Source organism: Anser brachyrhynchus, assembly GCF_964034855.1.
Source record: "Anser brachyrhynchus genome assembly, chromosome: 13".
Classification (NCBI taxonomy): Eukaryota; Metazoa; Chordata; class Aves; order Anseriformes; family Anatidae; genus Anser; species Anser brachyrhynchus.
In genome coordinates this window covers 18,078,303-18,106,137 of record NC_137708.1, presented here as the reverse complement: position 1 = coordinate 18,106,137, position 27,835 = coordinate 18,078,303, and the positions used below count along the sequence as shown (strand labels likewise).

At 41.8% G+C, this 27,835-nt stretch overlaps 2 protein-coding genes across 4 annotated transcripts in view; one reads left to right on the top strand and one right to left on the bottom strand.

The window, feature by feature from the left end:
- The window catches only part of ALG13 (ALG13 UDP-N-acetylglucosaminyltransferase subunit), a 31,536-nt gene extending 20,446 nt beyond the window's left edge, over positions 1-11,090 (top strand). Inside the window, exons 23-30 of the mRNA XM_080553436.1 lie at positions 24-56; positions 187-242; positions 874-936; positions 1,290-1,458; positions 2,778-2,903; positions 8,014-8,054; positions 8,838-9,021; positions 10,142-11,090. Of these exons, the coding sequence (XP_080409562.1) occupies positions 24-56; positions 187-242; positions 874-936; positions 1,290-1,458; positions 2,778-2,903; positions 8,014-8,054; positions 8,838-9,021; positions 10,142-10,416 (947 nt within the window). The 3' untranslated portion in view covers positions 10,417-11,090. The remainder of the gene's footprint in view (positions 1-23; positions 57-186; positions 243-873; positions 937-1,289; positions 1,459-2,777; positions 2,904-8,013; positions 8,055-8,837; positions 9,022-10,141) is intronic.
- A 4,815-nt stretch (positions 11,091-15,905) lies between these two features.
- The window catches only part of TRPC5 (transient receptor potential cation channel subfamily C member 5), a 99,860-nt gene continuing 87,930 nt past the window's right edge, over positions 15,906-27,835 (bottom strand). For all 3 annotated transcript variants that reach the window (XM_080553737.1, XM_080553739.1, XM_080553738.1), the window contains exons 8-11: positions 25,989-26,195; positions 25,762-25,803; positions 23,980-24,069; positions 15,906-23,284 (exon numbers count right to left, since the gene is read on the bottom strand). In XM_080553737.1, the coding sequence (XP_080409863.1) occupies positions 22,550-23,284; positions 23,980-24,069; positions 25,762-25,803; positions 25,989-26,195 (1,074 nt within the window). In that variant the 3' untranslated portion in view covers positions 15,906-22,549. The remainder of the gene's footprint in view (positions 23,285-23,979; positions 24,070-25,761; positions 25,804-25,988; positions 26,196-27,835) is intronic.

The following is a 27,835-nucleotide window of genomic DNA, read 5'->3' as shown; positions in this document are numbered from 1 at the left end:
GCTTTCTATTCTCTCCCTTCTAGGGAAGTTTCATGATTTTCTCTATGCACCCACAGGTAAGTAAAACTTCTGTCTTTAACTGATATATTTGGTGACTGTAATGCACTTATTACAACCTTTTTTAGACATTCCTGAACAATGAGATCTAATGTTACAGCTTCAATTAATCATGCCTGTGCCTTCCAGATCCAGACTGTGAAACTGCAGCAGTATTTAGTTCAGCAGAGCCTACAGCAAACTTGGTAAGGTTTAGTTGCTGCCTGCCCAGATTGGGAATCCTTGAAGCGCGTAGTGTTCTTCATGGAAACTGTCTTTGGAAGAAAGCTTAATGTAGGAGGTCAGAATATTTTCTTTGGAAGAGAAGGTAGATCACTTCACTTATTTGCCCCCTACACTGGTGAGGATTTTATCAGAGTCTGCAAGCACATCTGAATTGTGCTAGATACATTAAGACTTTCCACCTTCTCCCTCTGCAAAGCCTCTATTTCAGGGACTGTTTACTTTTTTCCCCTTTCTGCTCCAAGTAGCATTTACTTTTATTATGCTACCCTTCAAGTTCTAAACTAGTTAGCCTTATCCCTCTGATGTGTAAATGGAGAGATCTCACTTTTGATACAATTGACTTTGATTTTTTTTTTTTAAAATCTGAAATTAGTCAGGGGCTAGCTCTCTTCCTTTCTCAAGTCACCTGTTGGCCTGCAGTGGTGTGAAAGACCTGTGCACATCAGAATAAAATTGGTTTTACATGAGTTATGAAAGAACTTCAGCGTGTTTGTGTGTAGTTCATGATAAGAATTTTTAGGGCTCTGGTGTGTGTAGCTTTCACTTCTATGCCTTTTAAATGGACCATGCTCTGCTTTGGAACCCCTTCAGGAAGAAGGGACAGTCTCTGTGTCGTCTCAAGATGGAGTGGCTTCCTACAGCTATCCCCAGAAGGTAGTATCTAGTATTCTGTTGTGGCAGCCCTGCGGATAGATGACCACTGTGCTTAGCCACTGTGGGGGGTTTTGTTCTTCCCCTCTTAGTCTTGTTGCAAAGAACATAATTCCCTATAGCGCATAATGGAAGGGTGGAAAGATGCATTGGCAGGTGTCTGCAATTTGAATGGGTATTTTTAGGTCAATATTTTTCAAGTCAAGTTTTAGAGAACTTGGATAACTATTTGCCTTCACAGAAGTGCACTTTGGAAGTTCTAGTTGTAAAGCGTGAACTTTTAAACTGTGATATTTCTGTAGCTCTTGTCCAAGCCAACTATAGAGGTAGTGTAATGAACACTGATTCTTTTGCAGGTGATGGTGAACTCTGCAGTGATCTCAAACTCCACAGGTGTTAATGTTGCTCCAGCTACAGTATTCTCAAATTCTGCTGCCTCCACTCAAGCCAGCATCACAACAGCTGTTCCCCCACAAACAGGGGTTCAGCCAGTCCTAGTGTCTCCCCCTTCAGTAGGGACACCAGGTAGTGTGCATGCTAAGGCTGTGAACTTGGATGTCTAACCTTTCAGTTGCGTTCTTACCTCCCATTTTTTCCTAGTTCTACATATCCAAAACAGATATCGAGAGGTTTATGAAAATACCACTTGCTTTGGCTTAAATGACTTATCGGTAGTTGTAACTCCACTGCTGACTTTCATGTTCCTATGCTTTGAAGGGAACAGTTGCTGCTGAATTTGCATGGGAATTGGAAGTCTCTGCTTTGGAGTTGTTCCCCCCCACCGTTGCCTGCCTTTAGCCATCAATGTAAAGTGTTTTACTACTGGGTTCCTTTTTAAAAGGCGGAAGTTCGTGGCTGCTTCCTTGTGTTTTTACAGTTTTCTTTGTCTTGAGAGACTGGTGTAAGTCCTAGGTTTTACTACCTCTTCCAGAAGAGTTGCTGGCTGTGATAGCTGAAGGGCTGCAAAAGTGAATCAAATTCATTTTTGTGGTCCTTACTTAGCTCCTATCCCTAGCTACTTGCTACTTCTATGGCAAGATCAAATTTGTGACTTGCCACACGCTAACCACCTGGAATTGTCTTTCCTTTGTTATTGTGAAACGTCTGCCTTAAGAAAATGACTTTCCCTCCTTACAAAGAATATTTCTCATGTCTTCTGTAACTCTTCGCTTCATTTAGCATCCAAAAAAAAAAAATAAATCCCCACAAAACCCCATTGTAAAACCCCATTGTCATTCAGTTCTCCTTAATGCTGTCCCCTTTACCTGTTTCTTTTTACTTGTTTGGGTTATTTTGTACTCTAGTTGAGAGATCAGTCAGCACTGTTCTCTGTAAGTTAACTGGTGATGCAATTAAAAAGAAGCTGCTGTTCTACAAATGTGGGCCCCCTAATATGTGTTCAAGATAAATTTGTCTAAAAACTTTCGCCTGGTATGTTTTGAGCCTTCCCTTATTTTTGTGTGGTTTTGTCATCAAAAAACTGGTGATTTAAGTGAGGAGTCTTTTCCCTGTTGTTCTAGGACAGACAATTATATAAGGAAAGACTGACCTACCCTCTAGTATGAACAACTGATTGAAAGAGGCATTTGTTCTTAACTGGAATATGAAGCATGTAAATAGATACACAATTAAGATGTGGAATTGGAACCTTTCCCATCTGGTTTTAAAACTTCTGGACTTTTGAAGTCAGGGGGAAGTGATTACTAAAGAGAACTTAACATTAAAGCTTACTTATGGGTACTGAGATGATAGGAAGTATACACCTAATTGTGTAACTTCACATCTTTCTCAGTTGAGGAAGATGCTATTGTAAATCTGACTTTACTTTTGTTTCCTTCTAATAGTAGCAGTTTCATCAGTGCCATTCCCAATTTACTCAGCTCCTCTTCCTCCAGTCAGTGAGGTGGGAGAAGCTGGTGCCGTTCCTCCGCCTTACTCTTGTGATCCCAGTGGCAGTGATCTGCCTCGAGGTAATGAAGGTATTGTGTTTTTACTACTGGCATAGTTCTGACTTGTCTTCTCCTTGGAAACTTAACAGAATACCTGTAGTGAGAAGAAGTGGCTCTTTACTTCTTATTCCATTTGAGCTGCAATGGTTTGGATGCTTACAGTAAAAATTCATAGTTCTGAATAACAAGTACGTGTCAGACTCAAACATGTGACTTACTGTAGCTTTAGACAGCATCCTAAAGAAACAAGTATCAGTGGAGAGTGTGCTTGTATCTGTATCCTACCACCTCTGGGTGGAATAATCATTTTTGATTTTTTTTTAAACCAGTTATGCGCTTATAAAGTTCTGGTGTTACACAGTTCGGTGGATATTGAGCTGTTGTCCTGTATGGCTTTGAGATGTCATTCTATAGTATTAGAAATAGATGATGGAGTGTATAGGTTTCTGTTCATTGAGTGCACATATTTCTTGTGTGCTGTCATAACAGCATCTTTTAAGGTAGCTTTTTGTCTGTCAAGCACCAAGCATGGGAAGACCAGTACAATAACTACTAGCATAACAGCTCAAAATTGGCTTTCAGCCTTGTCAGCTGAGCTTGGGCTTCACTTCTGAAGTGGTAGACTTTAATCAACTTGCTCCAATTTAAGAATACCTGTATACAGTGCAAAGTTGCAAGGCTTGGCTAACAGTGCGACAGGCATATACATACTTGATTTTGGGGTCATTAATATATCCCGTTATTCTATAATGCTTGTGTCTCTTGAGACACAAATAGGGTCTGTAACTTGCAGAGCTTTGTTTCATTAAGTAAGCCAAAGATCAAGCTGTCTGCTGTCCCTACCATGAGCTGAGTACTTCTCAGCTACAGGAATAAGAGTCCTGCTTATTACTATGCTGTGTATCTTGCTTTTCTCTTGGGCCTCAAAGCGTTCCTGCCTAGTGTGCAGTGATGTGATAGAGGCACACATCTCAAAAGGAAGATAAAACTATTGTGATAGTGTCTGTCTTCACTGATGAAGGATTGCTTGTTTATGTGTAATTTGTGCAGCTGTAGAAAATCCTCTCTTCTCTGTGCATTGCCAATGGCTCAACTTACTCTGAGGATTAGAGACCTTAAAAAGGTTGTAAAAGCAGTTACTCAGCCTGCTTGTCCTGATAGCAGCATTTCTCTTGTCCTAATGTGTAGTGCAAATGCTCTGGGTAGGTGTTGGTGTTTACTTCTGGCTACCTATATGGACACTGCATCAAGTAAACAGCTTCAGGTGTTGCTGCCTTCTCTGGCAGACAGCTTGGGGGAGGCTGGTTTGGGGAGTAGTGAGGCCAAGCTAGAGGTAAGCTGTAGCTTGATCTGGAGAGCAGTAGGCAGGAAAACTGGATGTCTGCTTATACATTTGTTCTTGCAGTGGGTTCATCTCTGCCTGCTGTCTGAAATACACCTGGTCTTTAGGTATTCTCACCCCTTCATGAAGTAGATACGTTGAAAGTCAGTGCATGGTGGTTGGCTTGCTTGATAGCCACCTACAGGTAGAACAAATGTGACTTTTATCAAAGCCTTACCTTTTGCTGAAGCTCCTGACTCAAGAATTTTCTCTGCTGGTGTGGAGAGTAGCCTTTCATTCAGGGTTGAGTGAGTAAAAACTGGCTGCATAAATGTAGGGTGTGTAAAATCCAGCCTTTTTTTGCATTGTTTGGATTGGTATGCTTTCACTCTAAGTATCTAACATGAATTTCTCCCCACAGCCACCCTGGGAGGGAGGGGGGAAAAAAAACATGCCACAGCCTTGTAACTGTGACTGTATTTCAGATGTATGGTAGCTCTGAGTTGTAGTGCATTAGAATGTAAAGCTTGTGGCTCTTAATCCAAAATCTGTTATTTAAAGATGTAGCATAAAGTACTTCAGTAATGCAGATTGTTTTCATGCTTGATTCAATATATTTCCATCTAAAGTAGCTTCATTGTCCCTGTGTGGAGCTTGCATCAAAGTACTAATCCTAGAGGGCCTATTTCAGATAATAAGAGTTGCTATTGATATCTACAGTTCAGGTAGCTGCATCTGGTAGATTTCAAAGCAACTTTGGGCCAGAATGCTGTGAATTTTGAGATTTATTTATTTTTTGCCAGAAGTTGATCTGGAGAGAAAAAGCAGGATGCAAAAACATCATGGCATGGCTTCTCAAAGGTCTGCTGCTCTAATAGGTAGTGCTAAACACATTAGCAATATCTTTACTCTGTTGCAGGTGCTCTTGATTCCTGGTTTTGATCTTGAATTTTCTACTTTCCTACTGCAGTAGTATCACTGTAGGTGATCCTAAGTACCTGTCAGAGTTAATCATCTTCAGCTTTCATTAAATGCCCTTAATTGAGGCTTTCAGCACTCAGGATAACTGGGTGTGAAGTGTACTGAAAAAATCTGGAGTGGGTGTGGATTAATAACCTCTTCAGGCCCTGCCCGCAGTTCTTCAAGTGAGTCACTCCTCGTAGTACTGGCCATGTCCTTCTGGGGATAAACTCCAAATTTTTTTAGAAGTTTAAATTTGGTAGTTAATGACACAAATGGTACATGTAATTCCATGTATTATTGCTGTCTACATTGAGACTATCATCAGTGTCACTACCCAGAAGCTTTGGAGTAGTGTGTGGTAAGGTATTTGGATATACTTGACTTAAAGTTCTGTGCAGTTTCCTTTAAAAAAAAAAAAAAAAACTACCTGCATGACTGGTGTTTGGGAGTCTGAGTTGTTAACAGGCTGAAGTTCTGGACTGGAGAGTAAGACAGGCCTTGTGCCGTAGTATTAATTGGTACTTCTGCATTTGTTCCAATTCTCAGAGACTCTTGAATCTTTTTTATAGAGTTTAGGGCTTGTGAAACTTATTTATTAATACAATGACCTTAGGTGTCTTAGCCTCATCTGCTCCCTTCCATTTGAAGCAGCTGCTGATAGACTGCTTGCTACTGCTGTGTTCCAGAGACCATTCCTTTCCTGCAGCGGCATTCAGGATTGATCTGAGAGTCACTCAGTGCAGTGAACTCTGTCTTGATGCCTTACGAGATTTTTATCAGTAGTAAATGTGGTCTTCATATTTTCTTGTCAGGGTGGTTAACTTCTTCTGGCTTAGCTGTTGCTTAATAAGTTATTTTTTCTTTTACTAAAGAGTAACTGGATTTCTAGGCATCTAAAAGAAGAATATAAACAGACTGATCTCCTACTGTACCGGCTTCTGTTCTAGCATACCACAGACATCAGTATTTCCTGTATCAGTTTCACTTCGGTCTCCCGGCTCCTCCTTTGTACTGTTATCGCTGCTATGAAGCAGATGTTTCACTCAGTTCTTACACTTGGTTTGCATAAACAGCTGAAGAACAAAATCAGGTTTAAAAAAGCCTTCTTTCAATGTAGGTGTAGTTTCAGTTAGATACTAAAAAGTTGGCATTTAGGTAAGTCTTCAGGTTATTTTCAGTATTTGACTGGGCAATGTCACAACCAAAGCACCAGCCTTTTCAGGAGTAAGCTTAGAGCTCTTAGCTAACTTAGGAAATGCATACAGTTCCTTCTTCACATCTAAGTGGATTGTTGCCCTGATCAAATATGCTGAACAGTAAAACAGTTGAGAATTGGCAACAGAGGAATAAATCCTTGTTCATTTCAGGATTGGGGCTTGCATTTCTGATGCTATTCCTGTCTACAGCAAACTGACAGTACTATAGAAGAGCAGGGCTGTGAAAGGAAGCACATGTAGTAGCTGGATGGACAGGAAAGCTATGTGGAGCCAAGGTCATGGTCTAGGGAGGAGTGGATAGGTGGTAAGAAGACAGCAACACCTCTAGAGCTGCCATGCTTCCCCAAGTTGAAGCCTGTAGTGATTTGTTCATGTTGAGTTGTTTTCTCTGCTTTACTGGTTTGATTTTTTTTGAGGTCCCAGCAGCACTAAATGATGTGTGTCTGTTTGTACTTGCATGCAAACCTGTTGCTGTGGAATAGGTGACTTACCTTTTTGAGCCTTTAAAACAAATCTCAGTTTTATGACTGAGAAATCAGTTCATGCACAGTTCTGGAACTGTCATAGGATTAAAACATGGTTGAACTTAAAAGTGGGGCTGTTTAAAACCTGTTTTGGGCAGTTGGACTTTATAAACCTTGTTATTATTGGCAAGTGGTTTTAAACTTCCTCTGTGCTTCTGGGATTGCTCCTTAGTGATTCATGTGTTTGCCCTGAGTCAAATGATCCAGTACATGGAAGACAGAAGTAAAAGACTAGCTGCAAGAAGGCAGGAACTGAATTCCCTTTAACCCTAGTGAGGAAGGAGAAGGAAGGAACAGTCCTTATCCCCCCCCTGTATTCTGACATGGTTATAACAGTTTGGGGGACCTCAAAACCTAGTTCTGAAGGTTTTAGGGTTGCCGTATATGTTGTCCCTATTGACATCTCTCTGGGCAGAACCAGTGTGAAGCTGGGGTCTATGTGGAGTTGGGCCCTAGTCTCACGTGCCAGCCTAGTACACGGGTGTTCACAATGTGTATACAGACTGTGTATACAGTGTGTGTACATTGGGGGTCAGTGACCACTGGCATATGAGGAGGTGGCTCCTGCCTTGTCTCTGCTTCCAGACACTTCCCTATTTCTATAGTGAGGAAAAGAGGGAGTGCTCTTAGCAGACACCTTAGTTCAGGACCTCATAATCAAATTCTTATTTGATGATAAAGTTTCTAGGTGGGTGCTTAGACAATGGAGACTTACAACAGATCTGACAAATATCACTTGAGGAATCAAGACCGGACTTAAAGCAATGTAATGACTTGTTAGTGTTGGGTCAGAGGTTGGACTAGGCGCCCTTGGAGGTCTCTTCCGACCTAAATGATTCTGTGATTCTGTAATGTTGAAGTTTGATTTGACATTAGTCAAGCACAACTATTGTACAAATACCTAACTGGATTAACTTAACGGGTCATTGTAACTATAGCATCTCTTCATATTCAAGACATATTCATCACCCTCAAAACATTAAAAAAAATAATGCTAAAGTAGTTACTTAATCATTTAAGTGATTCTAAATGTTCTAATATGTAAACTTATTTTCCTCATCAGTTTATACTAACTTGCTCTTTAATGTCATGTCCTTTAATTTCAGATACAAAGGTCTTGCAGTATTATTTTAATCTGGGACTGCAAGTAAGTGCTTTTAAAACGAGTACAGTAAATTGCCTGTAAAAACTGCTGCTTTTCTTGACAGATGTACTGATGTATTTAAGACTTCCAAGTGTGCTAAATGTGTAGTTGACTATTAATACATATGGGCTTGCTTGGAGGAGATTGAAGTGTAGCTCAGGAAGTGAAGCTCTAACTCAAACTGTAAAGCATATTAGTACATCCAGTTGTTTACTTGGATTTTTGTGGAGGATGGTGGATAAATATTCTTTCTTTTAAGATAAAGGGAAGGAACCTGAGCCATTCTTAAAAAAAAAAAACTGCTTAGATGAGATCAAAGACCATTTAGAGATGTGTGCTTTGAATCCTCTAGGACATGCACAGCTGTGTTCAGACCATTTTTTGTGTTCTGGGAACCATTGCTCTGCAGTTGCTTGCAGCCATTGCCTCTGCACCAGCAGCTGTGGGCAGTGTCAGTGCTGGAACTCTGGGAAGTAAAAGTAGTACATTAGCTTTTTCAACTAAAGAAGTAGGGGGGAAAAAAATCTTGAATATGACCAAGTTTATTACAAAGACTCAAAATTCCTTAAGAATTAGAACTGCAGTGTAGAACTGAGGTAATTGCAGCTATTCCAGCAACTCTCCTGGCAGTCTGTCTTTTTTTCCTCCTTTGTGTATAACTATCTTAGTGACAGTAGAGAAAAATGCACTTCTTCCTACTTTTAGATCTGAAACCAGCAGTGATTGGGAAGAAGGATGGGGAGTGTGGTTATATGCATGACTCTGTTTTGTTTTTTCCCCAAAAAGTATTACCACCAGAGCTATTGGCATTCCATGGTGTACGTACAGCCAGTACCACCAGCGTCACCAGTGGAAGCTTATCCAGCATATGCTGAGCCTGCTCACGTCCTAGATCAGTCAGTACCTCAGCTCTATGCTGATGCTGGGCGAGCTGAAGTGCATCAGGTTCCCTTGGAAGCACCTGCAAATGGTTAGTATTTGAGGATAAGACCACATACAGAGACTGTGAAAAGTAAGGGAATGATTTTCAGAGTGCAGCTGCTTGCTTGCACCATTATAGGAAGGATGAGGTTGGGAAGATGTAAAGTAAGCATTGTAATGGGTTACCACAAGTTCCTCTGCCATCTTTGTTACTGCTTAAAGTTGTTAGACTTACTGGTGTAGCCACCAATGCCAAAGGCTTTTTAAAGCTGTAAAAAAGAAAAGTAATCCTTTTTAGGTTTGTATTCAGCATGCTAATTTTAACTTGGAAGAACTTACTCTGAAATTGCGTTGAAGGCATTTCTTTCGCTCATTGATAAGCAAATAGTCATGGTATCAAAACAATGCCTGTTCTTAAAATAAAGGAGACAATTAAGTTTTGGCAAGCGTCGAGCATTGCTACTTTCACAAGTATTTTTAAAAGAGATATTGCAGCCCGTAGTTTTAGGCTCTGCAAGCTGAGCTGTTATCTTCTGAATAGGCCTCATTGCTAGCTGTGTCAACTACTGTGTGGAAAAATTACAGCAAAACTTAGCTTCCTACAGCAGCTTTGTAAAAAGCTGGTAGATAGACTTGGCAGTAAATAAAAGGTTTGTATTAAATAAGGAAAAAGACGTCAAGAAGGTCAGATGCCTGGCTCGTGAAAGTCTGTGGAATGTGGCAAATGGTCAATGTTGGAAAGAGCACATCGTGACAAATCTGTTGCTTGGATGCAGACAGGCTTAATGCTCTGATAATGCTTCAGCCTGTTAGCTGGGGTAGTTCTCCTGCATAGAATAGCATCATCTCAAGGATTAAATAGCCAAATAACACATTAGCCCTTTACCCAAGTTTCTCTTTAAGTTTTTACTTCTGCAGAATGTTGTTAAGTAATTCTCTAATGGGTTTTAGTGACGAGTCTAACTTGAGGATAACTCACCAACTTAGGTCCTAAGGTGACTTTCACCCTGCCTTTGGGAAGAAATGATATGGGTATAAAGTTGTTATCACCTAAATAGATTTTTCCCTTCTGGCCACCAAAATAATGCTATGTTCATTGTGATGAAAGTCTATATAAAAAGGTCACAAATATAGTAAGAGTATATGACAAGTGTTTTGTTCTTTTTTAGGTAACTTTCAAAATGCAGAGCCTCCACCCCCATCCCACGGCACAGTATACTACCCAGTGGTGTCAGATCCCTACAGCCAGCCATCTCTCCCAGGGTATGACTCTTGCATCTCTGTAGTACCTGCCTATCACTACCTTAGTTCCTGGCATCCAGTAAATCCACCGTATGGAAATTCCCCACGAATTCCCAATGCTGTAAGTTCTGGACCGCTACACCAAGTCAGCTATATTGCCTCACCTAACCCTGCACCACACTACGTGCCTCAAGGAATGTAAATCTGGGAGGTGTAAGCTCACTTCTTGCACTTGGTTTCTCGTTTCTTTTTTGTCAATTACATATTAATGTTGTTTCATAAGTGTTATCCTCTCTCAGTGGGCTGGGTTGATTGATTTAAGCTGCATTCAAGTTTCATGTTTCTTTCCAGGCTTATGCTAATGATAAGCTTGACAGGATGGTGTTTTGGTAGTTCATAGAAGAAAGCATAGGAAAAGAGTATACATACACTATAGTGTAGGGGAACACAAAGCATATATTTGACTACACAAAATGTATAAAAACAAGCTATCACTAAAGGAAAACGGCACCATATACCTCTGAGGGGTTACACTGGAACACTTAAACACATGGTTCTTATTTAAGCATGACTGCCATTACAACCACAGCTAAAAACTGGGTGCGGAGTTGTTAGGACAATTGTTTGAAACAAGTTGGTGTTCTCAGATTTCACCTTTGCAATTAGTGGTCATGTATTTGTAATAGCTGTATCTCCTCTGATTTCATTCTACGTAGGCTTCATGTCTCTTGAAAGTGTAAGAGTACTGTTGTGATCTGTTCTGCTGTACGTTGGTATGTATTTGTGAGCTTTGTTTTGTGAAAGCTGTTGCACAAATGGTGGTAGTCTTGGTGTTCAATTTGCACTGACAGCACAAAATAAAAGCATCTAACACAAGGAAGCGAGTGGTCATTTATCACTGGCAGGTTATGTTCCTAATGATTAGTGATCCAACAGGCAGGACTGAAGAAATGTAATTGTGTGGGGTAAGGTTGCTCCAACCTCCTATGAGAAAGCAGTAGCTTTTAACATGAGAGAGTGCAGCTCTAGCTGTGTTTTTGTTGAGTTTAGGATTAAAATGTTGAATATTCTCTGCCTGCAAACTTAATTCTTTCCAATGACTGCACAGGCTGTGTCCCTGATAGAAACTTGCAGCGGATGTGCAAAATTGTCAGGTGGTGGCCCTGCCTTTAGCCTGGGCACCATGGTGGCATAGCCCTGTCCTGGGGTAACAAACAAGGGCACAACTGCAGGTTTAGAGCACCTTGGTGCTGAGGGCCCTAAAAACTAGTAAAGACCTCTATTTACCAAATCTTAACTTGACTGAAATGCTGAATTCAAGCTCAAATACCATGCTTTTGAAAGTAATGTCTGCCAGGTCTTGTAAAGATCTGGGCCATCATAATTCAAACAAGCCTGACGTCCCCCATGTAGGCTAGGTAAGGAAATTAAGTTGTAATTTTGCAAAGTGGCACAATTGCTACTTGATAAAGCTGAAATAAACTGTGTTCTGTACTTTGTAGTGACTTTTTTTATATAGCTGAGTAGGGATAAAGAGAACCAACTGCAGAATGGGGTGGGAGGCGTGCCTTTACATCAGGCTGTCTTTTAAGTAAACACAGGAGCAAAAACAGCAGGAAAAAGTGACTCCTTACACCTTTATTTTAAAATTCATCTGGCACTTCTGGTGTTGATCTTACTTCCTTAAAACTCTTAAGGCTTTTTTTTCCTTCTCCTTTAATAAAGGTGGTGATATAATCCTCTTGTCTGGGGGTTGTAAGCTTGGCTTCTGGTTTGTCTCCTCAAATCTAATTGCTGTGCATTTAACTTGGTAGTTTAATAAGGTTTTTCAAGATGGAGGAGTCAGATGAAAAGTCAAAGCACGATAAAAACGATCCCTGATGAGCTAACTTGATTACAAGCTGCTGTACAAGTTTTAAAAAACACACACAAAATACGGTTCTACAAAGTAATGGGAGACCATTAGGATTTTGGCCTTTAGTATTTGTCTCTTTCAAAGAGCATGGGACTTGCACAGGCCTCTCTTAGACTGGGGAGAAGATACCACAGGGTTTTTTCCTCTCTGAAAAAGGATTCACTAGGCTAGCCTCTGAAAGGAATCTGTGAACCATGTGACTGACTTAGGCACTCAGAAATGGAACAGATTTAAGAAGTACAATCTCCATCATGGAGTCATTGAGTGCCTTTCCACCTCAGTCACGAGTGCCATCTGTCATATCCCAAGCAGTTGCTATTACTCACTGAAGTGAATCTCCCCATTTTCAGGCTTCGGCTGTGAATAATAATTCCTCCTTTCTTACACTGTCAGGGAGACAGCCTTGCTTTTTTATGCAAATGATTATCATAACTAAGAATTGATGTTTATCTCCTGGCAATTTTTTGTCTACAAGAGTCAACTTTTTTTCTGCTGTTAGAAACACAGATCAATAATTGTGGTAGGGAGTCAAGATTTTTATCTTTTTGCTTATCTTTCTAGCAGGTGGATTTTTCAGTGTTAGCACTGGCTCTTGTGGCTATGTTAACCACTTTGACATATGTATTTGTATCAGTTAAGCACAATTTTCATATCTGTAATGTATGTACAGTTAACTTGCTTATGGATATTATATATGTACACACAAAGGCACCTCAGTTGTGACTTGATGCATGTGTTTTTGTCAGGGCTGTTCACAGTAAAAAAAAAAAAAAAAAGCCAGTGCTCTACCTAAAACACAGTTAGCCACCTTCATGCTTCAACCATTTTGTGATCCAGAGATAGCTGGACCTGGCTACATCGTCCTTGCACTAATAATATTGCTGGTCTTGTGGTTTAGTGTTCCAGTGGCTAACTGCTACAAACCAGTTCCCTTTTCAGAGGCTGTACGATAACTCATGTTAAAAACACACAGAACTTCAGGAGGGGTTGAAGGTTTCTCTTGTTGGGGGTGATGGTTTAGGGGGAAGGGAGGGATGTCTGCCACGGACACCAAGGTGTGGGCTCTGGATTTATTTTTTTGTGGGGAGCCCAACGTCAGCCTTGTGGTTATCAAAACTTGTCATCTTTGGCTCAGTTACAATTTGGTACCAGACCAGTGCTCTGTGCTTCACGCTCGGCAGAATTGCCCTGAACAGGGGGAGTAGGGTGTTGCTCCCAGCCGTAAGCATATTTTACCTTTGAGTAGAAGCACAGAAAAATGTGAGCGTTGATTACTGCAGGGAACAACAATTTTCCTTCAGATTGAATTTTTTTTTGTCCTCTTTGTTCAGCTTCTTTAAGTATGTTGCATAATTTTAAAGCAAACAGACTTGATCCTGAAATCTGTTGTTTTTTAGATATTTTTTTGTGGATAGGTTTTCAGCCTTCAAAAGGGAGAACAGAAGACTCACGCTGCTCAGTCTGTGCTAGTCATGCTTGCTGCCTCCTTTTCCACACAACGTTTTCCTATGTAAAAGGCAGAGGCTCCACGTACATTATCACCTGAAGGCTGTACAGGAGAGGTCCGTGAGCAGGTAGCACCACCGAGCAGTGCTCCTGTCAGAGGTGGGCACTTCTGATCATCTAGACACCAGCAGCCTCCGAGCCAAGCCTCTTTTGAGAGTACGGGATGAAACCAGCAGTGATCAACCACAGTTCTGTGTTTTGGGGTGTGGGCTTTTGTCTGTAAGTATTTCACCCTCTTCTGAGCTGCTGCACACCTTCCTGCACTTAGGAGGGGCAGTGCTGGTCCTGGCTCAGCCCGTGCACATTGACATTCCTCACATCTCTGCTGCGTACTAGAGGCGTGAGTCTTTCTGAAGTCTTTTGAATTGTGAAATCCATCTGTTACTGAAGGTTAATTATTATAAGTGCTGTAGAGGCAAATCACGCTGATTCTGCCTGCCAGCAGCATTAGCCTGCAGGGATGTTGCTGGCTACTGCTCTGTGGTTGGTAGGACCAAGCAAAGACCCACGGTGTGGTGCTTTTCTGGCTCAGTTGTTTGGCTTTAGTCTCCCGTTCTCTCTGGAGTGGTGCTGGATATCCTACTGATTTATAAAATCACACAGCATTATGGATGGGAAATATTCAAACGTAAAATACTTCTAAGTAACCTCTTTTATCACAAGGGAGGAAGGTAAAACTCCTGAACTAGAACCTTATGGCTTTGAAATGAGATCAGAGTTTATATTTTGCAGGGCAGGCCAGTATCTAGAAGCTCCTACAGATCTTCAAGTCACTGCTGCTTACCGCTTTGCAGTCAGCTGCGCTGAGGCAAGTACAAAATATTCCAGTGTTAGCTACAGGCTATGGGCAGGTGCTTTTTGCATTTCAGTCGTCACTGCAAGCGTGGTGATCTGCAGTAACGGCAGCACGCGCCTGGGTCCTGATGGGATGTTTTCACATGTTGGGATCATTTATGGCAATATGCTTATTTCTGTTGCTAAACCTTGCCTTCACTGGAGGAGGTACAAGTTCTGCCACCAGCTTCGGGGTGCTGAGGTTTACCCGATGGTAATTGCCTTCCCTCGTGGCTGTGACAGCTGCCTGACAGCATTATGTTACAGAAAACAGTCCTTCAAGAAGTGACACATCCTATAACAACAAAAGTAGTGGACCCTCTAAATCCACCTACCCTCTCCTTCATATATCTTTCCTGTTCCCCACCCTGCCAATTTCCATTTTTCATCCGAATCTCAGACTGGTTTCTGACTCTACATCGTTTATTTATATTTGCCAAAGTTGAAAGCAAAAATGTTTAATATTTGCAGTGATTATGTGAGTGTGTGGTTTGTATTACTTTTTCAGGAAGTGCAAGTAAGGGGGGAGAGGATATTCTGCAAAACTCCTGCATCTGCCTCCCTATCTCCCTGATCAAATCCAGGATTTTTGCCTCTGCACTGACGGCTGTACACATGGAGGTCATTTTCAGGTTCAGTTTGGTCCCAGTTTCTGGAGTAGAAAACACAACTGGGGATTCAGGGTGCCTTAACTTTGAACTACCAGGCTTTCCGATAAGAGAGGTGAATGTGAATCTAACTTTGAAATATCCTTTTCCCATTTTTTTTATCTTCTAAAAAAAGCCTTCTGACATCCTTTGAGTGTTGTATAACTTGGGAAAGCTCTTGCTTTCCTGGGGACTTGACTGAGAGCTTCTGGTAGCTGCTGGAAACCTGAAATTTAACTGTATGCCTACAGTTACTTTAATGAGATTTGGAGGACAGCTTAACACGAGCAAATTATGTTAATGTAGTTATGTGTTGTTGCTTAATGACTATCTCACGCTATTAGCTATTTTGCTGTATAGTCCAATGTGGATGATATAGTTCTGCTGGTCGAAGGATATCTTTGGGGAGCGAATTAAAATGAAATTACGTATACTTGGACTCCTTTGCACAGGAGTAATTGCGTTCATGTGGTGCATTTTATTTACCAGCACTTAAAGTGGGTTTGCTATTCCCTGTTACAGAGAGGATATAATGAAAGGGATTTTCAAATTACTATTTTTTTATTTTTATTTTGCACAGGCCGGTGCTGCTCAACTCTTGCCCACAAACACTTGCTCGCATGTGGCTAGCCAACTTCGTTGCAGGTAAGTAGGACTACACCACATCTTTTTCATGTAAACACTGATATAAATTTGTATAGAATTGGAGCCCTTAAGTGCTCCTATGACCACTGAAAGCCCTTGAGGATGCTGTGCGGAACGTGGTAAAAATTATAAGATGTCACGTGCTTTACTGTTCATAAATGTTTATTATCAATAGGCAGCTGGAAATGTTACATCTGAAAAGGTAGAAACACCTTGAATTTCAATAGGCTTACATTTTTGGGAAAAAAATTAAATGCTTTATTTTTTTCAGTTTACAGTTAAGCTAAAAATACACATAAAATAAATATTTTTATTTATTTATATACATTTCATTTTTACATGTTATGCGAGGGAATGACGTGGAATCTGCACTACAGACAGAAAAGATGCAAGTAGAAAAGTACATAAAACTAAGCGTTTGTTTTTGCTTTTTGCTCTTCCCCCTTTTCGTCCTCCCCTTCCTCTAGGGGTGGCTACTACTGCTCAATGGGCAAATGCTGAGGTCCCCACTCTGTCTTTACATAAGCAAAATTCTCCAAACATCTGAAAGCTCTGTTGCCTGGAAAAGGCCATTAAGTTTTTGACGGAAAATAAGAGAAAAAAAGCCTCACTTTTTTTTTTATCCCATGAAATGGCGTTTTAGAATATGATCCGGTGTGAAGCTGTTTCTGTGATAGCTTTTCTATGAAGATTTACTTTAATATTAAAACTGGATTGCTAAAAAAAGCCTGTTTGCAGTGTAAGCCCAATTCTCTAGGGCTTGCCATATAGAAAATAGAGTAGTTAAGCATCTGCTACCATCCTTTTGCTTCTCAAAGATCCCTAGCCCTCTAGTTCCCAGACCCACCTTATAAACACATTCAGTAGTTTTTAAATAAAACTGTACAATACCCCAAAAAATAGCTACACCAAAAAGTGCCCCCCTTGCTCAAAAACAACTATTTATAGTCAAAAGGCATTTCATTCTGTTGGCTAAAGGTATCACAGTGTTCTGTTAAGCTCGTGTGCCGAAAGGCCAGCTCCTGGATTGATCACCTCTCGGTCTAAGCACATCGTTTCTTCTGGCTTAGGAGTTACTGCTGATGGAAATGCTGTAAATGGGAGGGGAAGGAAATCCCCGAAAGAAACAAAAGAAACCATGCTGAAGGAGGACATGCTGGCCAGCAGGAATGGGCGGTGCTGTTTTCCATAGTTGGTGAGCCATCGACTGAGTAGGGTCTGTGTATGAAGAAAGAACTGCACGATCAACTTGGCTTTCAAAATTGCGGGTGGTTTGAGCTAGGTTGGGAGTTAGTGTTGGCTTTTTTTTTTTTTTGCACACCTTAAAAAAGCAGAGCAAGCAAAAGTGTTTCCCTGAAACATAGCACACTATCAAACATTTGGAAGTTAAGGATCAAATGCTTTTGCCTTTTACATGTACTTTTTTTTTTAGATAAAGCATGTTCTTCATTTTAAGCATCATTCTTTATCATCAACTTACTCTAGAGCAGTAGTTAGTTTGGGTGGAGGGAATTATGTGAAAATTGTATAAATGACTTGTTTGTACAAGTGTAATGGTCTGAAACAGGGAAAGTGGTACTGTGAAAACTCAATTCAGTTGAATTACAAAGGGTTTGAAAATACATTTAGGTGGCCAGCCCAGACTGCCCCACCGCACCCCCAAAAAATCCAGTGAGGGATTGATTTTATACTTGTTGGGCTTCAAATTACACATTCGCTGAAAACTGCAGATTATTTTGGTAACAGTTTATTTCAGATGCTACTCCAGCAAGTTGATTTGTTATTCACTGCAGTCTCACCGATTCCAATTAATTTTGTCTTTGTGTGAATGGAAGTTGCTGCTGCTGCTGGCTGCAGCCACCTGTGCTGCTGGGAGAGGAAGGGGCCCTTGGGGTGCACCCACCCCAAAGACAGCCCCAGAGAGCTTTTAGTAGGGTGACAGCTTTCCTTAATTCTAGGCAGCCTTCGTGATTTCGGTGGCTTTGCTTTTTTTTCCTTCTCCGTTCTGGTTTTTGTGGAGTTGTACCACAGGTGGGAGGGCGATGCTGTTCCTTTGGAAAGGGGCCTCTGAGGCTGCACGCAGCTTTCTCGTGGACATCTCTGTGTTAGCACGCAGCAGACAGACTGGTTAAGGGAGAAGTCAGCCGAAAACTAAACCAAAATTGAACCTCTTCCTGGTAAACTTAAGTGTGTGAGATTTTGGCCTTTGGGAAAGGAAAATGGAAACTTCAAAGCAAGGCTGAGAAGTCCCAATGGAAGTGGGACCTGCAGTTACTGGCACAGAGCAGCTGGTGCTCCTGTAGCTTTCTGACTCTGCAGGATAGCCCAGGATTAAGTCAGGTCTCTGCTTACAGTACTTGTACTTCTCCAAATGTCTGCTGGAGGTACCCTGCAACTGCTCCTGTTCCTGGAAGAGAGCTCAAAATGCAGGTCATGCCCTCACCATGCAAGTCTTAGAGCTCCTTTAACTCAAAGGAAAGACTCTTATCTAAGCAAGCACTAAAGAAAAAGCAACCATACTCAAGGAGAAATGAGGGTGAAGCCCTCACAGAGGCACAAGAGCCTCCTGGCTGCCCAGGGAGGCTTCTTGGTTGCCCGGGTGAGTGTCTGGGAGCTGCCTTATCCCGTGCCACAGGGCAAAGTGGGCAGGCGCTGGTTGCACCCCAGCCATGGCCTCCCTCACCTTGCGTGCCACACGCCTTCCTGTGACACCTCGTCACCTGCGTGACTTGCTGCCATTGCCAGCGATGGGATGAGACGCAAACACTGAAGAAAGAATGAAATTTTCCTATAGCCCAACTCTGGTATCCTTTTGTGTGCGTGTGCGTTAGTGCTGGGCTGGCTGTGGAACCTCCCCGTGCTTAGAAGTTTGCTGGGTTAACCAATCTTAGCCTACTCAAAAGGTAAGGTTTTACATTTATATATGAACGTATTTATTTAAATAATACTTACAGTGACTGTTTCTGTTAAAAATTTACACGTGCCGTTAGAAAAAGGATGAAACACAAATGCAGTAAGGTGAGGTGCGACACAAATCACACAAGCGAGGATGTCAGAGTTTAGGCTTACAAAGTATGCTGCTCCTGCTCTCTGTCTACTGCAGAAGTCCCCAAAATTCCCCTCGTGGGAAATCATGCTAGTTTTCTACATGGAAAACTATCGTAACGTACATAGCTAAATCCTAACCTGAATTAGTCATAAGAAAACAAAAGTACATACCACTGCTACGAGTATTAACTACTGACTGTATATAGCGCCTTTAAATTGAAGATCTGAAAGTGCTTATAAATAATGAACTAACCCCCCCGCGAGGTAGGTAAGTATTATTGTCCCTATTTTACAGATGGGGAAACTGAGGCATTAGAGAGGATAAGTGACTTGCCCAAGGTCACAGGTGAGGCAGTGGGAGAGCTGGGAACAGACCTCAGAAGTCTTCTTTTCTGATCCTGCGCTCTAACCACTGCGCATGCTGCTTCTGTAGGGACCACTATACAAATAGCTGAGTATTTACATATACACTAGTACGTGATTAATATACAATTACCCAAATAATCTGCAGAGAGATGTCGCTTGATTCCTTACTTCTGAAAGAACTTTTTTGATCCCTGACCTCAGTACAAACACCTAGCTCTGTGTGGTGCTCTGTACCTGGATGTTGGTCTTAACTTTCTATTGGTGATGGTTTTTAGGTGTGATGCTTTAAAAAAACAGGTGAAAACGACACCAGGGATGGGAGGTGAGAAATAAACCTACTTCAAGAGCGGGAAACCTAAAGATAGGACAAGTGATCAAGCCTGGTATGATCCCAAATTCCTAGCATGTGTATGACTATCCTTGAAGCTTATCAAATGTATTTTCACAAAATATTTCAATTTCCTTCACCTGAATCTCCTGTTTAAGAGTAGTAATAACAACAATAATAATTGACTAGTTGCTGTAAAGTCTGTTGCTACCAAAGGGGGTGCATAGGTGCAGTCAAACAGACTTGGCTTTTTGGGGATCAGTCTGACAGTTTTGGAAACTCCTGGACACATGCATAAATCACTTACTAACACAAATATTTGCATTAAATCCAAAAGTCAGCTGAGGCTGGCTCATAGCTGGGAGCTAGGAAGCATCTGAATCATGAAACAAATCCTGCAGGAGCCCCAGCCAAGCAGCCCCATGATGTACCTCTCGCGTTCAACATAACATTATCAAGGAATTATTGCAGACTGCTTGGTTCATTGTGCCATTACAATGTGGCAGTTCCTACCCCTGCCCTTTCTGGGCACGGCAGGGGAACATGACTCACGCAGTTCGTACAGAAGGGATTTGCATTGCCCAGTATAATTTTTACATTTTTGGGGGGCACTGCTGCAGAGTTAATTGCATTTCATTTTGAGATTTGTACCCGTTACCATAGGGCTGCAGTTGAATGGCACAATTTAGTCATAGCCAGTAGCAGCGTGCTTGCTCTCATGGAAAAATTAAAAGTACTTCCACTGTCCAAGGATATGAACCCTGCTTCTATGCCTGCTTTAAACCCAGCTGATGTAATCTGCATAACCATACTGGAGTTGTTTTCACTCCTATGTGCTAGAAGGTAACAAAGATGTGCTGCCCCGTGTCAAGCAGAGTCCTGAACTGCAACGTGCTTAGGTGAGGCATAAAATGATTCAAACCCTTCCCTTCATCCCCCTGTAGCAGCTCTTGCTAATGTTTGTGTTCCCAGAAATGTACAGAGGCTGGTTTATTAAACTGCAGGCTTTTATTGTGGGCTGCTTTGAGAATTGCCTTCAGTTGGTTCTAACTGCAGCTCTCACATATGGATGGATTTGCATCGTAAAAGAGAGGGTTGCTGGATTTCTTCTTGAAAGATCAGCAAATTGCTTCTGACCCTACGATTCTGCAAGTCTCTCTGTGTAGTGCCAAAGTCAGTTTGCTCAGCCTTACTTACAGGAAGAGGAGATGCAATTTTCAAAGGCTGCTCTAACCCTGCAATTAGTATCAAAGCCTGAAATCTGTTGATACAAGAATGCTTTTCACTCTGTCTTAACTAGCATGTCTAGGGGCTTAAATATTTTGGGCTTTGTACTGCATGCTGGTAACAAGGCTGGCGTCGTTCATGAGCAAGGAGAACAGAAACACGTTTGAGTCTCTGCTTCTAGTTGCTCTTTTTTCTTGACACTGTGGCTGGCCATAGCCTCCATCTCGAGCTCTGCGTTCAGAGCTTCTCATGAGCCAGGGGTGTTGGTGTAGATTTTCCAGCCTTCATAAATGCTTTTTTCAAATGCAGTTCCCAGTGTACTGCGCACAAGAGGTGATCTTTTGGCACCTGCCCCTGGGCTATGCTCCAGCTCGTGTGACCTGTCCTGGGAACAGAGCCTTTAGCCTGGCTGCACGGACTCGTAAGGAAGCTTTGGGGTAAGGCAGGGCCATCTCTGAGCTCAGGACTTCTTTCTTCCAAGAAAGCTGACTGCTAACAGCTCTGAAGCAGCATCAGGTGCCAGTCATCTGCATTTCTTAGCAACAACACTGAAGAAAGTTCAGGTATCATGTTGTTAAAAAGCAGTGTCAACCGTTTTGCTCTTATTGTCTTCTCCCGTCTCATGCTCCTTAGGACAAAAATGCAGGGACATGGGTAATATCTGGACAGGGCCTAGCACGAATGTTGTAGGGGTGAAAAAAACATAAAAAGATACAGAAGGGTAGCATCTACTGCTGCACTGCTTTTTGGTGCACCTTAGAAAAGGAACTGCAGCAACTTTCCAGGGTGCCAGCTGCAGTCTGAGCTGCTACTGCTGAGCTTGCTTTTCAGAAATGCAGCTCACAGACCCAGGGAAGTGACTGCTGTACGCCAGGAGGATGGTTTTCTACCTAACAGCGTGACATTGACCAGAGAGGCAGCGAAAAAGGAATGCAGCAGTGGAAATAAAACCAGGGATTTCAAAACCCAAATGCTCAGGGGGGTGGGTGTAAGGGGAAGGCTTAGGGCTGGGTTTTGGTGCACCCTGTTAGTGATAGGAGAACCACTCTGAAGTTTCTCTTTCAAGCAGCCACAGCTGGCTTTGTGTCCATTCATCTATGTAGAAGTTGGTAGCAAGGCCAGGTGCTGGCTTCCACTGCCAGCCGAAGTGGGAGGTCATTCTGCTCCCTAGGAGGGGAATTTCTTAATAGCAATTAAGTAAATAAGCAAATCATCACATGTTCTACCTGGATGATCAAAGGTGTCTCTTATTCAGTAACAATTTACAATATGGATATAATGACCTGAAAAAAACACACAGCGTGAAAGAATCAGAGGTGGTATTGCTTAAAGAAAACAAAAAGCCAGTTATAACCTGAAACACTTTCTAAAAAGATTGCAAATATGATTCTCAGCCTCCTGCTAAGCCACTGCTCACCAGCTGGTTGTGATGCCGAGGGGTATGAGCAGGATGCGGAACTGATGGCGTTGGATAGCAGCGATGATAACCCAGCAGTGCTGGGATGATGATGAGTGCACTGGAGAAATCCTCTACTCCGCCACCAGCGTGTCTGAATTATGTGGGATTTAAAGACTAAGCCTGCATCCGAAGGAGCCCCATAGTTTACAGTGACCTTATAAATAGTGAAACCTTCAGTATTTGTGAGTGTAAAAAAGTAAATTAAAAAAGGTGCAGATGGCTATAAAATAGGTTAACATAAGTAGTTTTACATTTTTTCTCTCCTGTGGACAGAAAGGAATTCATAATGCTGAATCAGGTGAGAGCAAACAATTACAAATAATTAGCTAAGTTTTCTAGCAGGTGTTAAGGTAGCCTTACTTATAGCCGAGTTGTTACATGATCCTCCTGCCCGTCTTTCCACTGGTTTATAAACAAGTCACAAGCCTCTCCCCATGAATCAAACACATCCTCTGATGAGTCTAAAAGTTTGGAGTTAGAGGAACAAATACTGGAAGCACAGTGAAGGGAGCTGGTACAAACCACAGGGCACTCCTTGCTCTGTCCTGTAAGTCTTGTGTTCCCACTGTAGTCTACCTCATTGAGGTTAATTTCACTTTTGGAACAATTCTCTTCTCTCTCTTTATCAATCTGAGAATATTTAATGTCTTTCCACATGTAGTGTGGCTGAATAATTCCATCTGAAATAGTGTACATGGGCTCTGAATTTGCTTCAGGGACGTGCCCATTCATTTTGGAGAACAGCAGGCCCAGTCTCTTAAAGGACTCCTTCTTGGAGCTGGAAAGCCTCTGAACTCTATTTCCATTTCGGATGAAGGAGCGCTTACTGATCCCATTGCTTTTTGGCTTCTCTTCCACCATATCAATCCCAGACATGGTTTTAATTAGAGCAGATACATTGAAGTCCTTCTTTTTGTTGGCTACATTGAAAGACACGCTCTTGGCTTTGGATTTTTCCCCAGCACTATCCTCGTTTGTTTCATCCTTTTGGGACACCTCTGTGCTGCTGGTAGAGTAACTTCTCCTCTGGGGCTTCCTGTTTCCCAGGAGATCAAGGACTTCGTAGCGAAAACTTGAGATGTCCTGTTTTAATTCCTAGGGCAAGAGGGAAAATGAGTGCCACTCAGCAGCATTACCTGTGACATGAAAGAACGATCATGTTCTCTTGGGAGAAATGTTAAGAGTTATGCAAATGGCTGACACCAAATCACATTTACAAGAATGCTACGTAAATCTTTATGATTTGGTGACATGAAAAAATTTATTGGTAAGCCTGAGAGTCGGAGAGCTTACAAGATCTTCGTCTTCAAGGGCTGTGAGACCAGCCTTTGTGACCACCCCCTTATCCCCTCTTCTTCCTGCTTGGGGTTGGGGGAAGCCTAAATAAGACATTTATAGAAGTGAAACTGTTGGAATTTAGAAATGTTGCAGGAATCTTTCAGTTGATAGGGCCAAATTTAAACATTCTCTGTATCCATTAACCTAGACTCGGCTTAGGATTAGGAATGTAATGCTGACTCAAAGCAGATACTTCATTCTTACCGTTTTTCAAAGCCATTGTCTACGTAAAATATTGTGCATTAAGACATGTTGAGACATTATGAGAAGACACCCGTATAAGGAATGTTCTTTGCTCAAAAGAAGACTGCATGCACATCACATACCTTCCCAGCTCCAGTAACAGTCATATTTCCACTGTTGGTCACAAAATATATTCCTAAGTTAGCAGGAACTCTGCAAGTGGCTACTGGAATTAGTGTAACACGATTGTTAAAAGAGTAGGAAGTTACCTTGAAATTTTCTTCAGTTAAACCTTCATTGGTTTTGGAAGTTCTGATCATTGCTGCAACATATCTTTTCACAAGATTTCTGATCACTTCCTGAAATATAAAACAACAGAAGTGATTCAGCTGCTGGCTCAGACCAAATTGTGTTCTTGCTGTACTTTACTGAGTTCTTACTGATGGCTCTCCTGACTCTGCTCTCTTTAAAAAAAAAAAAAAAAAAAAAACAACCACTGTTAGAAACAGAACTTTCTTTCAAATAGAACAAACCTTTGCAGAGGCTTATTTACGTTTCGTCTTGAAAGCTCAGCTATTAAGTATAGTGAGCTGATTTGTTGTACTTGCTTTGCATACGTAAAAGTTGTCCAGAAAAAAAATTTAGATTATCTTAAATGTCTTCAAGCCATTTAAACCTCTTCATGCATTTTTTAATCTCAGATGCTGAAAGTCCTTCAAGATTACCAGTCTCACCTGTATATGCTGTGTATCTTGATGGGCTAAGCTTGTCACTTTAAGATTTTTTTCTTTAAATATTGGAAAGTCCATGATGGTGTGTTACCAACAAATAACCAGAAGAACAAACAGCCAGGACTCTACAGGGCAATGCACGTTCACGTTAGCCCACATCTGCCAGCTGCCTGGGTGTTCTATAATGGGAGGTTAAAAACTCCTTGCAGAGCTGCTGCAGCATCTGTGGACAGCGCTGGAAGTACAGTCACGCCTTTGGTGACTGTTCCCCAGCATTACCTGGGCTGTTTGTTACAACTTAGATGAGATCCATTTTGCTCTGCATTGGTGTACCTCCTTGCTGGCTTTGCATAAGCAGGCTTGGACTGTTACCTGTTATCTGACACACAGAGGTTGACCTCTGTATACAGAAAAGACTACCCCAAACCTTCCCTGCATTTTCCCCCATAAATGGAGACAAGAAGTCTGAATAACCCAAAGCTTTAACCTGTGCTCCTCACCAAGGTTTTACTGGGAGGTGCTTTAAGAGATCCCACTCTCGGTACCTGTGAGCTGTGCTGTAAAGTCAGAAGGTACCAAATGTCTGTTATCAAAAGTGACTAAGTATGTTAAGTGTCAACTCCACGTACAAAGACTCTTCAGAAAACAGAAGATGTCCTACGTAAGACAAATTATTTATGGCTTTTGACAGTATTGTCTGACGTACCACCTAACATTCAGGAGATATTTTTTTGTCCTTCCAGCACGCTGGCATAATCACATTGAATTCAAATACTGAAGCTGGTGTTTTTAATACCGCTTCATCCTTTTGTAGGTTGAATTTAATGAACACTTGATGACAAGCAAGCTGAGAATGAACAGAAACAGCAAAATTCAACAAAGGAACAATTCCTCCTTCCTGAGCTGTCCAAAACTGAAGGAAATCTCAACTGCTGTTTGAGTTAGGATTAGTGATGTCTTGCAGAAAAAAAGCAGTAGAGAAGCAATTTGAGAGTATGTAAAAATGCTGCAAAAACAGTTTTAATCAGGACGACATGGCAGTCTGATCCCTCTGAAGTCAATGGTGTGATGTTGCCTTGACTTCGGCAACCGGAGAGATACCTGGCAAATTTGCTGTTTTCAGAGCAGGTGAAAGGCTAGGAGTGATTTACTAAAACACCCCACCTCTATCGAGGAAATGTTTTAATCCATGACAAGCAAGATCCTCTTGGAGCTCCTACACTTGTATATGTATTCTATAAGAAAGCAAGAAGTGAGATAGTAGAAAATAAGCAGGAAGAAGAAACTGTAAGTAAAAACTTGATCTGCAGGAGCGTTTACCTGGTAATGTTGATTCTGAATGAGGTTGTCAGCATGCCTTTCCTGCAAAGAGAAAGGCAGAGGGACGTTACCCAACATGTAATCCTGTCTTTAGAGTCCTGATGGCTCTTGGCGAGTCCCAATCCAGCAGCAACCTTCTACTGCACCAGCACAGTACCATCCCTTGTGACCTTGAACATGCACAAGCACCCCCAAAAAAATAAGTTTAAAACCATGCAGCTCCTTACTGTGAATGTTTTGAGGTTTTCATGCCTCTTCTGTTCATTGTCAGAGTCATTGCCTGGGCACAGCTGATTGTGAATCCACTTGCAAAGGTACCAGAAAGACTTGGGACTTGGGATGATGTTAAAAGGAGGGGGCAGAGTGGCACCTTCATCAAAGTAACTCATCCAGAGCTTTGTCCGTGCAAACTTCCACTCTATGTCTGCATGGTCCTGTGAGAGGAGGAGAGAGAATATCAACAGCTTTAGGCACGCTTTACTGAAGCAAATGTCAGCGACTAAGGAGGTGACGCGAGCAAGAAAGCATTTCTCTGGCTGCAGGCAAAGCAGTGTCAATTCTTCCATCTCCCTCACTGGGGGTGTACTTAAAAAATCAGTGTGAAATGTAGCTGAGAATAAAAATACCAACCTCTGAGAAATGTAATGATAGCAAAAAGAAATTTCACATGCTTCATCATTTAGAGGTCGTGCACATTAGTTCACCCGTAAAAGAAGCAGGAAAACTTTTTTTTTTCTTTTTTGCTACTGCTTTTATATTATCACAGACCCTTGTTTTTCATGTCAAAATCCAATGAATTCTCACACTCGTCCCTGAAAAAAATCTCTCGTGGTCTTTGTTGATTTGTTTTATAGCATCTATTCATTCAGCTCTTGTTTATAAACAAGTGATAAATTTTACTGGGTGCTATATTTTAAATCTCGCCTCTGCGTTATCATTACACAAAATGAAGACATTTTAATGTTATTTATTTTATTTATATTATCACTGCAACACCATGCTCGCTCTAGTGTTCTTCATCCTAACAAAGTAAAGGTGGAAAGTTATTAGCATCACTTCACAGCTACGCAGATGTGCAGCATGTCCATAGCATCACCAAGAAATACTGAGCTTGTGCAAGACACTGATCTTACAGACTGCAAAATGGAGCTCCCCAAATCGAGGTATTTGCAGTCTAGTCTGTGGAGCCAACGTGCCATGCTGTCTGTTAACAAACTGCATGCTCCCTTCAGCGTCAGGGCAAAGAGATCAACCTACAGCCTGGATTCAGAGAGCTGATGCAGCTCTTGCTGCATATGAAGTCCATATGAATACGAAAGCCATATTCAGAATGGATGTCACGCTGCTTTGTGCTGGTTTTGAAGTTTAAAAAAATGCCCCTAACTGAGTCCTTCAAGCAGCGCTGAATGCAGTCTGCAATAGCACCCTGAATTTAAGTGGTAAGGATGTGTGCTCTTACCTTCGTGGAATTTAGTGCTGATAGTTACGGTGTTTTAGCTGTTTAGTGTTTTTGTCTGCGGTATCTGACATGAGATCTAACCAAAAACATGGTGATGATTTTAAGTTTCTGAGTAGATTTAAACCAGGCTGGAAGGAGCAGCCCTCCTGGACAAGGGATGCTGGGCTGCAGGCAGCAGCCCTCAGACCCACGCAGTGAAGTGTAGGACAGGAAGTTTAATAAAATACGGCTGAACGTCATGCCCAAAAAATTATTACACTGGTATTCTGGCTACGCTCCAGTGCTCTGACATGGTTAAAATATGCTCACATTTTGACAGAGAAGTGCAGCTCAGCTCCATTTTAATGGCATTTTCAAATTACGTGCAGCTCTCAGTTTAACACAACTGCCTCGGTGGCCCGGGAGCACATCCTGGTGGTCTGAATCGCACCAAAATACCAGGGCTTGAGCTGCAGCTCCCCATGGACATGCTCACTACTAGCCCAAGGGGAAAATCCAGCAGTGGCTGGATCAAGCAGCTGCAGGGGAATATCTACGTTAAGTGTGGCAGTGTGAGGGTGGTGCTGAGTTACTCAGCCCTGCTGCAAGGCTTTCTCAGGGTGTGCAGGAACTGCA